This window comes from Siniperca chuatsi, linkage group LG9 (genome assembly GCF_020085105.1).
Source record: "Siniperca chuatsi isolate FFG_IHB_CAS linkage group LG9, ASM2008510v1, whole genome shotgun sequence".
Taxonomy (NCBI): Eukaryota; Metazoa; Chordata; class Actinopteri; order Centrarchiformes; family Sinipercidae; genus Siniperca; species Siniperca chuatsi.
Genome location: NC_058050.1, coordinates 13374122 through 13388668, shown reverse-complemented (window position 1 = coordinate 13388668; position 14547 = coordinate 13374122). Strand labels below are relative to the sequence as shown.

General features: G+C 42.1%; 1 protein-coding gene across 1 annotated transcript; it reads left to right on the top strand.

Annotated features, from left to right (window-relative positions):
- The first annotated feature begins 1393 nt into the window (after positions 1-1393).
- Positions 1394-12403, top strand: efna1b (ephrin-A1b). The gene is made up of 4 exons (XM_044209286.1): positions 1394-1685; positions 10361-10656; positions 10754-10942; positions 11084-12403. The coding sequence occupies exons 1-4, from the start codon at positions 1588-1590 to the stop codon at positions 11203-11205; spliced, it is 705 nt and encodes a 234-aa protein (XP_044065221.1). The 5' UTR covers positions 1394-1587; the 3' UTR covers positions 11206-12403.
- Positions 12404-14547: the final 2144 nt, after the last annotated feature.

Genomic DNA, 14547 nt, shown 5'->3' with positions numbered 1-14547 from the left:
CCCAGGCTGGGCTCCATCCCTGCCCGAGGGAAGCCTTCTCCTGCTCTCCTGCTGGGGCCACAATCCCACTGACACTCTGTGGTCTGGACTTTATCCACTCCATCTGTGAGGTTGTTTTCTACAGTTACCTGTCTGGGGACACGGCTAAGCGGAGACCACAAGATTAGACTGACAGATAAGACGGTAATAATTCTTTACTATCTAAAAAAAATGAATCAGTACACCAGCGTGCCAGACAACAACAGCCTGCAAGAACATACACACCTCCCTGCAGAGGGTTCTCAAATGACTGAATCAGAAGCACTGGGACAACCAGAGCCAAAATCCCTTCAGTATACAATGCGTTAAAGTACTCTGTCTTGACAGCATACTGCAGCAACATATGCTCAGTTTCAAAGTCCTCAACAACAAACATTGCAAAACAATGTAATTTAGCACAATACCAAAAATACAAGTTGACAAACTGCATTACAATGCATAATAACAACTCAACACAATGCAATGAATTGCAACATACAGTACGTCACAAAGCAATGCAACACAGCCCAACAGCAACTACAGTGTTACAACACAACATAAAAAAGAAACCAACATAACACAATGGCTGTAGGAATTCACTTAAATTATTAAATTAAACTATCTATTTTTCAGAGGTGGAGAGTACAAACCACATTTACTTAAGTAAGAACAATTTTGAGGTATCCTACTTATACTTCACTCGGGTATTTCCATTTTATGTTACTTTATACTTCTACTACACTACATTTCAGAGAAAAAGTGCACTTTTTACTCCACTACATTTATTTCAAAGCTATAGTTACCTTTCAAATTAAGATTTTACGTTTAAAAAATGATCTGTTTATAAAATGACGCATTATTACAGATTCAACTACTCAAAAGTATATAAAGCAGTTAACATAAGCATTAAAGTTCTTCTTACATGTTAATGCATCAATAATTATGATCCAATAATATCATATTGTAAACTGACAGGGGCCATTCTGCATAATGATACTTAAGAATAATACTTGATACTTGAAGTACACTTTGTTGTTACGGATGTATGTTTTTGAGTGCAGGACTTTTACTTGTAGGAACAGAATATTAGATAGAGAATGTTTTTTATTTACTTTTTCTGTTGTTTATAATTTTGGTTTCTTATCACTCGAATATGCAGGTTGACTTATATTGGATAATTACGGTTCTACGATGTTATTATAGTTGTAGTGGAGTTGTTTTTGTGTGTGTCTGTGTTCCTGGTCTAAAGTGCGGGTTGCTGGAGTGAGCGTCTCCACTAGCTGGGGCGGGGCTTTCAGATTATCTTACTCCTATTGGTTTGCAGCACATCGAGGGGTGGAGCCACTGCCTGACAAAACAGACAAGTTGCGCCTCTGTGAACCAGTCAGGAGTTGCAACAGTGTTTGGTGAACCGCATCACTTTAAATTGTCTTGATCAGTACTAGGAGCGTAAAATCCACAATCTGTTTCCGTATGTGTATTACGCATTTAAATCTTCAATAACCGAAGCATTTTTAAATTATCGCTTACTAACTGAACTTGTTAAGCTTCCTGTGGAGAAGAGGAGCTATGGATTTGGTGTATCTAGTGTGTTTGGCGCTGAGCATCGGTGCTTGGTTCGCCTCCGCGGAGAGACACAGCGTCTACTGGAACAGTTCGAACCCGAAGTAAGTGTTGATCTGTTCTTTTGTGCGGTAGGCTAACCTATTTGTTGTTTCTCTCTCTCTCTCTCTCTCTCTCTCTCTCTGTGTGTGTGTGTGTGTGTGCGTGCGTGCTCTAATGTGTGAGTAGAATAGTTGTAAAGGGTCGATCAATCACTTTCTTGAAAATTCACACATGTAAAGTCATTGCTCCTGTGTCATTAAGGCCCTGAAGCTGCTCACGCGCTTTAACTGCTACGACTAAGTCTGCTGTTGTTTTCATTCATGAGGTTCATGTGGCGTTTAAAGTCAGGCTTTTTTTTTTTTGGTCCACCTTTTAAACGCGCCTAACAGGATTGCGATCAGGGTATTAGACTTATACAGCAGCAGCGGGGTGTAAAGGCAGAAGACTGTGAGCGGGTGCCTAGACAGATGGACAGATTCACCACTATATTTAACCGCAACACATAGACACAGACATACTCTAATAGTAGAAAATAGACTGACGAGTATGAACTTGGCCAGTGACGCTGTCTGTAGGGTCTGCACCTGTGTGTGTGTCTGTGTGTACGGTGTGTGTCATGGAAAGACAAGTCTTTAAATGAGAATGCATCGGTAGGTTAATTTCATAATCAGTTTTATACAGATATGCTACATCAAGACTCTCAGTATGTTTAAGTGGTTTATCATTGGGGAAGATAGTGATTGTGTGTGTGTGTGTGTGTGTGTGTCGGAGAGAGAGGCACATATTGCTGATGATATTGTTTTGAGGTCAGAAATGTAATGCTATCCGACCACTCAGTGGAATCGATGGAGCTTGACAGACGCGCAATATCGCAGCGCGATTTATTGAGCTTTTAGCGTGGAGCGAGTGATCCCTACGCTTGAAAGACAGTATTATTTTATAACCGAGATGAAACAGAAGGACGGTCCCCGCTTCTCTACTGCCGAGGTAGGTCGATTAAAATCAGCAACAAGGGCAAAAGCCATTATGGCCTTTTAGTCGTGTCATAATTACATTACTGGCTCTCTAATTGCCCTTTAAGAATGACAATAGACGCAAGACTAAAAAAGAGCCTTGCAAGGAAAACAATTGTCCTGATAATTGGATAAAGACTCTAATGGGGGTGCTTGTGTCACGGGTTAGTCCATATTTGACTCAACACTCACCTGAGTTTTACACCTGAGTCACCACAGACAGAGGGGAGGGACTCTGGTTCAGGTGAGAGAAAGGAAAGATAACTATACAGAGAGAAATGTGAAGCCAGAGACTTCTTGATCACGTTTGGTTAAGGGGGGAACTGGAGCTCCAAGTTTTAGTTAAAACAAAAAAGGCTGGTAAAGACAAAAATAAGGCAGCGAGAGAGAGAGAACTGGTGTGGTCTAATAGTCAGATCTTATGTCTGCTGTCTCTAGTCCGGTCCTGGACTTGCTGCTGTCAAATGAGAGTTGTATAACCTGAAGAAAAATCACAATATAACATTACTCCCTTTTGCTGGATGACTAAACATACCCTGACACAGACAATTGACACATCACAAACATGCCTATATTCTGTCTGTACTTCTCCTATATCTGTCATACTTCTGTTGAACCAAGACCTTTTGCCTTCTCATTCTGTTGTTCAAATGTGCACACGCACTGAGTTTCTCAGAAAGTCAGCGACAGAAATTTAAATCAGGAGGATAATGGCAGCTAAAAGCCCAAATGAAACCATAATCGGCTACCCTTCACATGTCACTCGAATTATAGTTTTTGCCACATTTTACAGTCTAATCTCCATTACTCCTCTATAATCCCTCATTCCCAGACCTCTGTCCCTCCTCTCACTCACTTCTTTCTTTCGTCCTCTCTTTTTCCATCATCTCTCTTGTCTTCTGGTGTCCAGCTTTCACCTGCCCCAAACCGTCCCCAGTGTTCAATCAGTCACCTGTTCGGAGGATTACATTGATCCATCATCAGGCTTTGACGCAGTGGGCCATGGATAATTGATGATAATTGATTCTTGGTCTGGTTGTGAGCAGCAGTGATTTGTCTTAGGTGGGGGACAGTGACCAGATGGCAGCAGTCTGCCCATTCATGTAAGGGAGTATAGTAAGTAATACTAAGTACTCTGGCAGCAGTTTATGTGTGTGTGTGTTTTTCTCTAATGTATGTATGTATGAATGTTTTGATTTTCACCAATTTGTCAGTGTGACTTATTGATAAAGGCTTAATCCCGTATTTCAAGTCCTGTAAGGATTTGACACTCTGAGTGTGTTTTTGTGTGTGTGTGTGTGTGTGTGTGTGTGTGTACAGTTTTCCTACATAACAGGTGGAGGGGTTGAGAATGTTTTTCTCAGTCTGGTCCGGTCTTGTTTTTACACTACGTGTCTCTGCCTGTGTGTGTGTGTGTGTGTGTGTGTGTGTGTGTGTGTGTGTGTGTGTGTGTGTGTGAGAGAGAGAGAGAGTTTGAACTTGTGCTGCCCTCAATCAGCTTTTAACAGCAAGTGATTTTGTTCTTGTTGTGGACCGAGAGTACGTGATTGTTAGTGTGTCTTTGTGTCTGCGTGCCCCAGCGTCAGAGTAAAGGAGTGGCCGTTACCGTAGGCAGCCTTACCGAGACATGATAAATGTGTGACTCACACACACTGGGGGGCAAGAGGGAGGACTTGGGTGTTAATATTAGCTACAGCCAGCATTCCACCCCGCTGTTACTATACTCAACTCTGTCACTGTGTGTGTTAGTGTATGTGTTTGTGTGTTTCTCTCACTGTACCTGTCTGTTCCTCTCCCCATCTTCACTCCTTTCCCTGGGTCGTCTCCCAGAACAGCCGCTGGCCCCCGAGCCCTCCATCTCTTCCTTTCTCTTTTTTGTGCAAATATCTTTATCAGGAGTTTGGGTGTAATGTAATATTCTGTTTATCTAATATTCTGTGTCTGGCGCTGTCTGCCTTAGCTGTTATTTAAGCAGCCGGGCCTGCCTCGACACGTACTTTTGGCCTGGAGAATGATTTTGGGGTGAAGGGGGTTTGATCCCCCCACCCCCATCCTTTAACTCGTACATTTTGTAATTTTTTTTCCCTGTCTCTGTCTCTCTTTCAACTCATTATTTACCCCTCCCCAGCCCATGTCCCGTCTGGTTGTTGGCCTCTAATCTCACCAGAATGAGAACACACACACACTAACATAGATTACAGACGGCTTGTAATCTGACCATCTGACCCATAGACACAAAACCATCATCCTGCTGGCTTCATTCTATGTGTGTGTGTGTGTGTGTGTGTGTGTGTATATATATATATATATATATATATATATATATATATATATATATATATATATATATATATATATATATATATATATATATATATATATATATATATATATATATATATGTATATATATATATATATATATATATATATATATATATATATATATATATATATATATATATATCTGTGATCCTGTGATGTAACTTCTGTCTGTTTTGTTATGCTATGTCCTCTGTGTATCTGGGTAGGTGGGTTATTATGAAACTTCTACGATATCTATAAGTTACTTAATAAACCTGTAGTCGTCACAGTGGATCATTCCCACCATAACCTCCCAGATGGGATCCATCCTACATCAGAGCAATCAATTACAAGCACCACAGGACATCTCCATATTAATCCTGCCTATTGAATATCAGAAGGCTTTGTGTGTATTCCCTGCTGATATAACTGTCCTCTTACCTAACACGCTTATAAATGTACACACATACCTTCACGCATAATAGCACAAAGCAGCAGTTGAGAATTTTAGTGACTACATAAACTACAGTATATACTTTATATCTATGTTTCAGGTCTGTAGACATCCTCCTCCCCCTGTCACAGTATCCATGTACCTCTGTTTTCTCTCTGCTCTTCCTCTCGCTTCCTTATCTGTGGTCCAGACTTCCTCCCCTCCTTCCATCAGTCCTCCTCTTTCTCACAGACCTTCCCCTGTTTTTGCCCCAGTAGTTTTCCACCGGAGGAAGACAGAGCACCTCTCAGCCCGAGCTCTGCTAACATTAGAGAGGCCTGCTTTTGCCTAGCGTTATCGTAGCGTGCGCAAGGGGTGGGCAAGCAAGCATGCATGTGTGTGTGTGTGTATGTATGTGTACACTGCTCATTCATAGCATTTCAGGCATAGCTTGGCATTGCTGTCCACTCATAGCCCGCCATCGCCCTCTAAAGGGCAGAATTATCAACCATTTTCTGTTAGATGGGCTTCTGCGCAAGTATTTAATGTTTTGTTTTGCCTCAGTTAATTCAAAACTTTTTTTCAAATAAGAAACGTTGAATATTTAATGTAACGTCTTAGAAGTTGCTGAATTTCCCTCTCTCCCAGCTAGACAGACACGGGCACACAGATTAACTCTCCATGACCCCCCAAACATATTAAACCAAGCACGATACCATTTGGCCTTCTTCTATTCATGGCAGACAAAATGGGAGGCTACAAGAAGGGAGACCGGGTGAAAAGATTTTGGGGCAGAGAGGAGGAGGAGGAGTAGGGTGCAGGGTTAGAGAAGGGTGAACTGGAGAAAGGGATTTGTGTTGAGAAATTAGCCTGGATGAAGAGCGCTGGTATATTATGTCAGTGTTAAGAGACAGGACAAAATAGACGATAGGGAGAGGGGGGATGGGCTAATTTTGGAAGAATAAAGGAGAGGCAGACGGGAGGGAGGAGAGAGTGGACAGTGATGGATGAAGAGGGGGGAGAAGTTTGGAATTGAATAAGTGAGAAACGGCCGTGTTGACAATTTTAAAAGCACAGAGATTTGCAAATAGTGGAAACTACAGAGTTGAGTGCTGGATTTATAATCCAAGTAGGGACAGAAGATAGTATTGGTGCCTATCAGAGGAAGAATTCCCACTGAGTTTCTTATTAAGACAGTGAGATAGAGAAAGAGTGAAAGTAGATTAGATTGGAAGCTAATATAGAAAGAGCTTTCAGTGTATATTAGATTGGCTATAATGGAGTATCCCACAAGTGAGCAGCTAAACCCATTAGAACCACTGACAGTTCCTCAGCCTGTGTGAAAGGAGGTGTGAATCTGCCATACCACAGCAAATTAATAGGGTATTAAGTGTACACCTCAAAGTAAAAGTGTGTGAGAGTGCGACTGGAAATTTGATGAGTGCGCCTAATGAGAACACAGTAAACCATCCAAACCGCAGCCCCCCGTTGTGACATTCCAGTGTGTGCACACTTACTACTGATTACCTGTGGAGCAAATGGTGGGGGGATGCATCTGTTTAGTGTTTCAGTGGTGCTGACTTGCTCTGTGAGTGTGTTGCGTGTGTGTGAAACAAACATCTTCAGTGCTGACTCAGATGGTAGCGTGTGTGAGAAATTGCGACCCTGAACTCTAACCCCTTGACCTGGCTGCCAGTTTGAAGCACACCCCAGAGAGACAGTGAAAGACAGAGTTCCTGTGTCAGTTGTTTGACCGAAACCAGCAAGAGCTCAGGGGACAAATGGAGGGACAGCAGCAGGGTTGTCAGGGAGAAGGGGAAAAGGAAAGAGGGATTGCAAGGGGAAAAAGAAAAGAGAAGAGGTGGTAGAGCAGTACAAGGACAATGGAAAGACTTCAAAGCTTAAGTGAGGAGGCCAAGTGTTGAAGAACTCACCTACTGTCATAACTACCACTGTTATAGCTATTCTATACTCTTGTAACACACACACACACACACACACACACACATGCACACACACACCTTGCCTGCTGACGCAAAAGCTAGAGTAGCTCCATAGTGAGAAATGACTTTTCTGCAGCAGAGAGGAAGAAAGACTACAACCACCTTCAACCCTCACTGTTTACCCACACCTCAGTCACAAGAAAACACACACACACACACACACACACATACACGCACTCAAACACACAAGGGGCTCCAGTAGTCCCTGATAAACAGATGTGCTCATGAGCCTGGGGCATGAGACGCTCTGAATAAGGGTCTTCAGAGAATCCATCTCCCATGAAAACATGCACACGCACACGCAGACAAACCAACTCACGGGAAGAAGAAGCTGTGTGGAAAGTAGGTCTGCAACAACTCACACACCTGGCTCTCACTCTCACATACGACATAGCTATCACATTAATGCGACTCGCACTCTCCTGAGAACTGTCAGTCAGAGGCAAGATTAGACGTGGGCAGATACAAGAGTCTCCAGGAGTGGAGAGCTTTGATGAGTGAAATGTAAAGTAGAAAGAGCAAGGACGACGGAGGGAGAGGACAAGAGAAAGACACATGTTTGCGCTGTAAAACTCTGGCCTGGTTCAACAGGCATCCATGGGCAGAGTTTTCCCAGTTCCTTGACTTGTAGTCGTATAAAGATAACACAATACACAGCACAAAAAAAAGACTCATTCAAGCACAAACAACTGGACAACTCAAATGCAACTGTGAAACACTCACAGTCATATGAGCACACATATAAAGCACATCCCCACCAGTCAGGATAGTGAAAGCTCCACAGGGGGTAAGGTACAGAGGTTGAAGGGGCCCAGTAGCCTTCAGGCATTCAGTCTTTGGGGAGGGAAAGGGTATAATTACACCCCATTCATTTCTCCTCCCCTCCTTTTTTAGAGAACACATTGGCCCCAGACCCCTAACAGCTTTTAATTAGCCAGACCAATGGAGGAGAGGAGGAGGAGGGGGGAATGAGGAGGTGAAGAGAAGGATAAAAGGAGAGCTTTCTTAAAAGCACGAGTTGTGAATGAAATTAGCAACAGAATCTATCTGTTTTGTTGGCTTTTGACAAGCCTGTGTTTTCATGCGGAGGTCAGCCAGGCCACTAACAAGGACACAGTGTGGGAAAAAGGTGTATCCCATACAATTTAAAACAGTTCTTTACTTCAGAGGGAGCAGAAGTGTCTAGTTTTCTCCAACTCTGTTATTACTGGTCTGACTCAAAGAAAACAGAGCAGAGGGGAACAAGATGAGAGTAGAGATTATTTGGCCAATTAGGCTGCTACAGTCTCTTTTCCTTTCACTGAAATACTCGCAAACAAAGGCGTGCACACCTGCACAGGAGTGTACACACTTACAAAGAACCTTTTCTGAGAGAGCGAGAGCAGTGATTGCAAGTGGAGGGTGGTGATCAGCCTGTTAGCCCTGGATAACAAGTGTAGAGCTGTGCTGAGCTAACAAAGCATGTTTTGACAGGTAGGTTAGCACTAACCCATACACACACACACACACACATACAGAGGCAGGAAGGAGGGGTTAGAGGCCCACATTTGGAGCCAGTGTGTCTGTGACTTGGCTAGGGGGGTCCACAACAACAGGACAGGGGGGGTCAGAGCCACCTCGTCCCATGCTTTGATGCTGGAGCACACACACTTACAGCAACACATAAACAATGTTTGACACACAGGAACTGTTTTCGTGTCACTTCCACTCTCTACAACACACTAAACACAAGCAGTCATTCAGTTTAAGCACAGATTGAATTTGAGGATTAGAGCCCCTGAGGATGTAATCGGAGTAATGCGCTAATATCAATCTTTCTTCACCTCTTGGCTTTTGGCTGATCTCACAGCAATTGCAACATGCCAGCCAGCATCATCACTTAAAGTAGCATAGCACGGCCTCACCTGCATCATGTTTACTTTAAAGCAAAGACATATTAGTTATGTGAAACTGAAAGTGAAGACAACAGGTTAGAGTTCAATACATTTTTACACATGATTTTTTTCCCCCCTATGCCCCAACAAATCTGTTCCTCACTGAATAATAACTACTTCTTAACAATAAGTAAAAGTAAGGTGAACTAAGGTGAAAATTTAACACAACTCCCTGAAAACTTCATCATCGCCACAAATGTGCAGTGGGGCTGTACAGAATTTATACTTGTTTTTCACCATTTCTCTATACTTCATTAGGACACCAGCAGGGAAACAAGCATAGGAAGTGAGCAAAGAGGAGACGGGAAGGCTTAAAAAGAGCCATAAAACTAAATGAAGGATAAAGATGAAAAGAGAGAAAGAGAGCGACAGTCTGACTGTCTCCACCCACTCTGTCTCTGTCTTTGATGAAATCAAGAGAGATATTGAGAGGCAGAGATAGAGACAGCAAATTAGTGTGAGGAGCTTCAACACACATAGACAAAATCAAATTATCTTGACAGAAAGAGTCACTGAGTTAAACAGATACAAAAGTGGACTAACAGAGAAGGTGAAAAGAGAGATGGGGGGGTGTGAACTGTCATTTAAAATTGATTCTTCTTGTAAGCAGGTGAGATGTGAATCTGCTGAAGGCAAAATGAAGGAAAAGAGAGCAGGAAGGTGTGTGTGAGTGGGATGGTGATAGGGTTTTATGAGATTCTAGGTGTGTTTTCTTGTCTTTAAACAAAGTGAACAAGTCCGGCCTGATCAGGCTCTTTCTAATTCTGTCATAGTGACGGGTTTGCACAAGTTTCTAAAACACGTCAACACAAACATCCTCACATGGTACCTGAATTCCACCCCAGTAGGTGTACCTGTGTGTTATTCGTGTGAGTAAGTCTGTTTTCTGTTGCTGTGCGTGTCTGTGTGTGATTAGACCTCATTGTTATTCTTAACACGCATTTTGTGTGAGCCCAGCTGTTGAGGTGTGTGTTGAACACGTGTTGTTATTTCATTTTGCTGGGTGAGGACATTAATCAGTAACCTCCTCTTTCTTTCTGTCTCTCTGCAGCTTCCTGTGGGATGAGTACGCAGTGGAAGTGCATATCAATGACTATCTGGACATCATCTGCCCCCACTACACTCACGGCGAGGTGTCATCGCATGCAGCTGAGCGCTACGTGCTGTACATGGTGGAGAGGGAGGACTACGAGGTGTGTAAACCTCATTCCTTCGACCAGCTCCGCTGGGAGTGCTCGCGGCCGTTCGCTCCCCATGCTCCCGAAAAATTTTCTGAGAAATTCCAGCGTTTTACTCCCTTCACCCTGGGAAAGGAGTTCAGACAGGGAGAGAGCTATTATTATATCTGTAAGTATCTATAATAACAGTGCCGTTTTTATCAACTTATTGTGATCCTGAGAAGGTTTCTTATATTGAACTTTTCCCTCTTTCTGACTTTCCACAGCCAAGCCAATGCATCACCATGGCCAGGAGTGTCTAAGGCTGAGAGTGGATGTTGTCGGGCACAAAGGCTCTGGAAAGACCCATTTAGATAAATCCAAGGCAGATGATACAGGAAAAAGCATGGATGGAGGAAAAGTGAAGTTTCCTGCTGCTGGGGGAGTTCACAACCCCTCTAACCGGCTCCCAGCAGGTGAGGATTCTTCTACAAAATACCAGACAGATGCAAAATAGTCACAGCAGTCCCCTGTCTGAGAGGAGCTCAGCTGGGTGTGTTTACCATGCCAGAATAATGAAATCCAAAACTGACTGTCCCTCCCTTTTCTTTCTTTAGATGACCCTGCTGCAATGGAGCCAAACATCCAGAGGAGTATCGGCAGTTCAGGAGCACAGCTGGTCTCCTTTCCACTCTTCTTTACCATGATCCCAGTCCTATTAGCCCTGATGCTACACTAAGGCTGAGCGAGACGCCATAACAGAGACAATGCTAACCCAATGCTGGGCATTGGGACCATGAACACTCAGAGATTGTTTTATACAGAATTTTTTATATGAGCATGGAGAGTGCTGTCAGTGTGTGTTTGCGTGTATGTTTGCGTGAATGTGGAACGTGGATCGTTTCCAAAGAAGAGGACCTCAAAGATGTTTTTTATTACTTTGTTATGAAGATTCTCATTTTTAATCATTTAAGATGCACACCGTTTTTCAGTTATAATAAACAAAACTGCAAGCAAAGTGATCAGAATACTTAATGGATTAATATCACGTTGAAAATGACAAGAGGATTAGATTGTCTTCATTTTCCTGTGTTTTCAAATTTTCATACCATTGGTACAGATTTGCATTATGCTCCTCATCTCCAACTGTTAATGGCGTTTTTCTTCCTCTACATGTAGAGAAATTATTAATTTTGTGTATTGGAAATGTTGTCAGTTACTGCCAAGGTGGTATGCATTATCATTATGTAGGATCTTTGTCATGTTGTTGTGTAGCACTCAGCTCCCTGTTATATCTCTTAAAGTCTGTCAAAGCACCACTGTCACATTCACACTGACCCAAAAGCAGACAATTTGATTTAGGTACTTCGGTTTATACGAACACCACTGAAATTATCTTAAATCACACATCAGTTCAGTTATAAAACAACACAAGAAAACAAAAGGTCTAATCCAGACCAGTGGTTCTGCACCTTTGTCTCAACCATTTTTTTTTTCATAAGAAAATCAGAAGAAATGCACCAGAATTCATTTGGATCCTAGAAATATGTATTTATTTTTTGTGTCATAAGTCCTTGCCAGTCTATTACATGTTCTCATGAGGTTGAGAGCCACTGATCGAGTGTACAAAACCGAAAAACTAACAGGGGTTTTAGGGAGCTGGGCTTCTTCGGTGCTTATGGTTATTCACTCATTTCTACTGTCTTGGCAGTATCATGGTACACTGGCTGATGTGCAGATGTGATCCCACTTGCATGTTGTCAAATTTCAAGCTGAAGGGACTTCCCAGAATACATTTACAGTTGTTTGTTTTCTTATTAAACATGCTTGTGTCATTTTGTAAATGTTTATATGTAAATTTGTAAATACAGAAAACTATAAGAAACTGTTTTAAGAAGTGAAAAATCTTAAGTGAAATAAAAAAAATTGTAATGTCATAAAGATTTCTGTCTGTTTTTATCAGTTCTAGTGAAATGTATTTTTGCACTAACCTACTTTGGATCACTGACATCATTGAGATTTTGATGGATGACACAATATTTTGGCAAAGCTATTCATCCCCTGTCCGATGAAATCTCTCCAGCACCCTCAACATTTCCACCCCCAGGTCTTTTCCAACCTCTGTTCTCATCCCCTCTTCCCTGTCCTCTCCGTCTTTCTCCGCTGGTGACACGGCTTGCCCTGGCTTAGATTTCACAGTCCAAAAACCAAACATCAGAACCGAGAGGTGGACGATGAAGGAGCGAGAGAATGAGCCCACAAGCAAACTGACAACTGGGTGTGAAGGTGTCACTCTCGCCTCCTCGCTCACACTCTTTCACTCTTTTTTTTCCTTTTCTGCCCTTTCTTTTTTTCCCCTTCTACTGATCTGTACATCCTCTTTGAAGGGAAAGCTGAACATCCGTCTACACAGTGGTGTGTTGGAATGAAGAGGAGCAGAGAGGAGTGCACAAACCTTCATACCTGCAAACCTCAGAGGTGACTGAAAACAGCCAAAAGTCACCATCCTCAGTAAAACCACGCAACATATGCATTCAAAACCACAACATAAAACTTAGTTGTTAGTCTTTCCATGATCACGTCATAGTTTAAATTCACAGCAGATGATCCCACAGTCTCAGAAATCTTGTTGCAATAGCACCAATGTATCTGTATAGTTCTGTACATGTCACGGAAACGCCAGGCTCCACAACCCCTCAACCACAGCGGACTCCCTCACCAGAATTCTAATCAATCACCAGTTGCCAATCACACACCTGATACTCATCTACATCTTCAGCTCCAGTACAAAAACACCCCACTCACCTCAGTCAGTGTCCGGTCTCATTTCTACAAGGACAATACTCTCTGCCCTACCAGACAACGCGTCAGACTCCAGCCTTTGAACAGTGTGTTTCTCCTCTCCTGAGTTCCTGTCTCCAGCTCCGTGTTCTCCAGACTCCAGTGTGTGTTTCCAACTCCCGATCTCTTACCCAGCTAAGAAAAGGACTGTATCAGTAACCATCATCACCCATTCTACTCACTGCTTGTTTCACCCGTGTACAATAAAACCATCTGTGTCTCCATCTCGGTGTCTCCTGCTCCTGTCCGTAACAGTACAGTAGGTTAATGCAGGACAGCCTTTCAACTGTGCCTGGTGGAACAGATCAAAGATAGGAGTATTCACTGTAATGTTTCAGTTCAAGATGATTACAATTAATAACCTATAAAACTGACAATTGCCTGAAGAGGTATTCAAACCCTTTACCTACATTTAGTAAAAGTTACAAGAGAAAGTCCTGCATTTGATTTTCTACTGACTTCTTCTGACTAAACAAGTATTAGCAGTTCTTGGGTATCCAAGTAAAAGTGCCCATTGTGAAATATGGTACCCATCAGAGAGTCAAGTTACTGATGCATATGGTACATCTACATGTATCATACATGATGCAGAGTAAAAATGATAATATTTCCCTCTGCAACGTAGAGTAAAAGTATGAAACAAAATAAAAAATGTATACTATTACTTTCATTTCTGTCAATTGTAATCTGTTACAGTGGCTGATGATGAACTATGTGTACTTTATAAATACATCTGAATATTTTAAATGTCGGGAAATATAGATGATTCATTATTGGCTTACATTTAAAATGTGTTTGAAAGGACAAAGGGTATCTAAATATCAAGGCTAGACAAAGATAGATTTTCTTGTATGATAAGGAACTCGAGGAGCTTTACTTCAAAAACACTGTCACAAAAACAAAAGAAATTGCAGTTTAATAACAGAGTGGTCAAATGTAAACCAGAAGTATAAAATTGTTCAGCATCTTTATAGAGATTCCATTAAAAATAATAGCATAAGATATCAAGTGATAAAATGAAATGTCAAACAGATGCAAACTTTAAAAAAAAGGAGCTAGAACTCAAAGAAAATGAAGGCGAAGAAGGGAGAAAATTATACATCAAAGACTGTTGTTAAAGGTCAAGTTTGAGAGAAGTGCAGAAAGAAAAGGGGTCTGTGGAAAGAGCTTCACAGCAATGAGGCTGCACTGCTGAAAGGCTCGTCCACCCTCTGAAGCTCGGTCCTGACAGCTGGACACG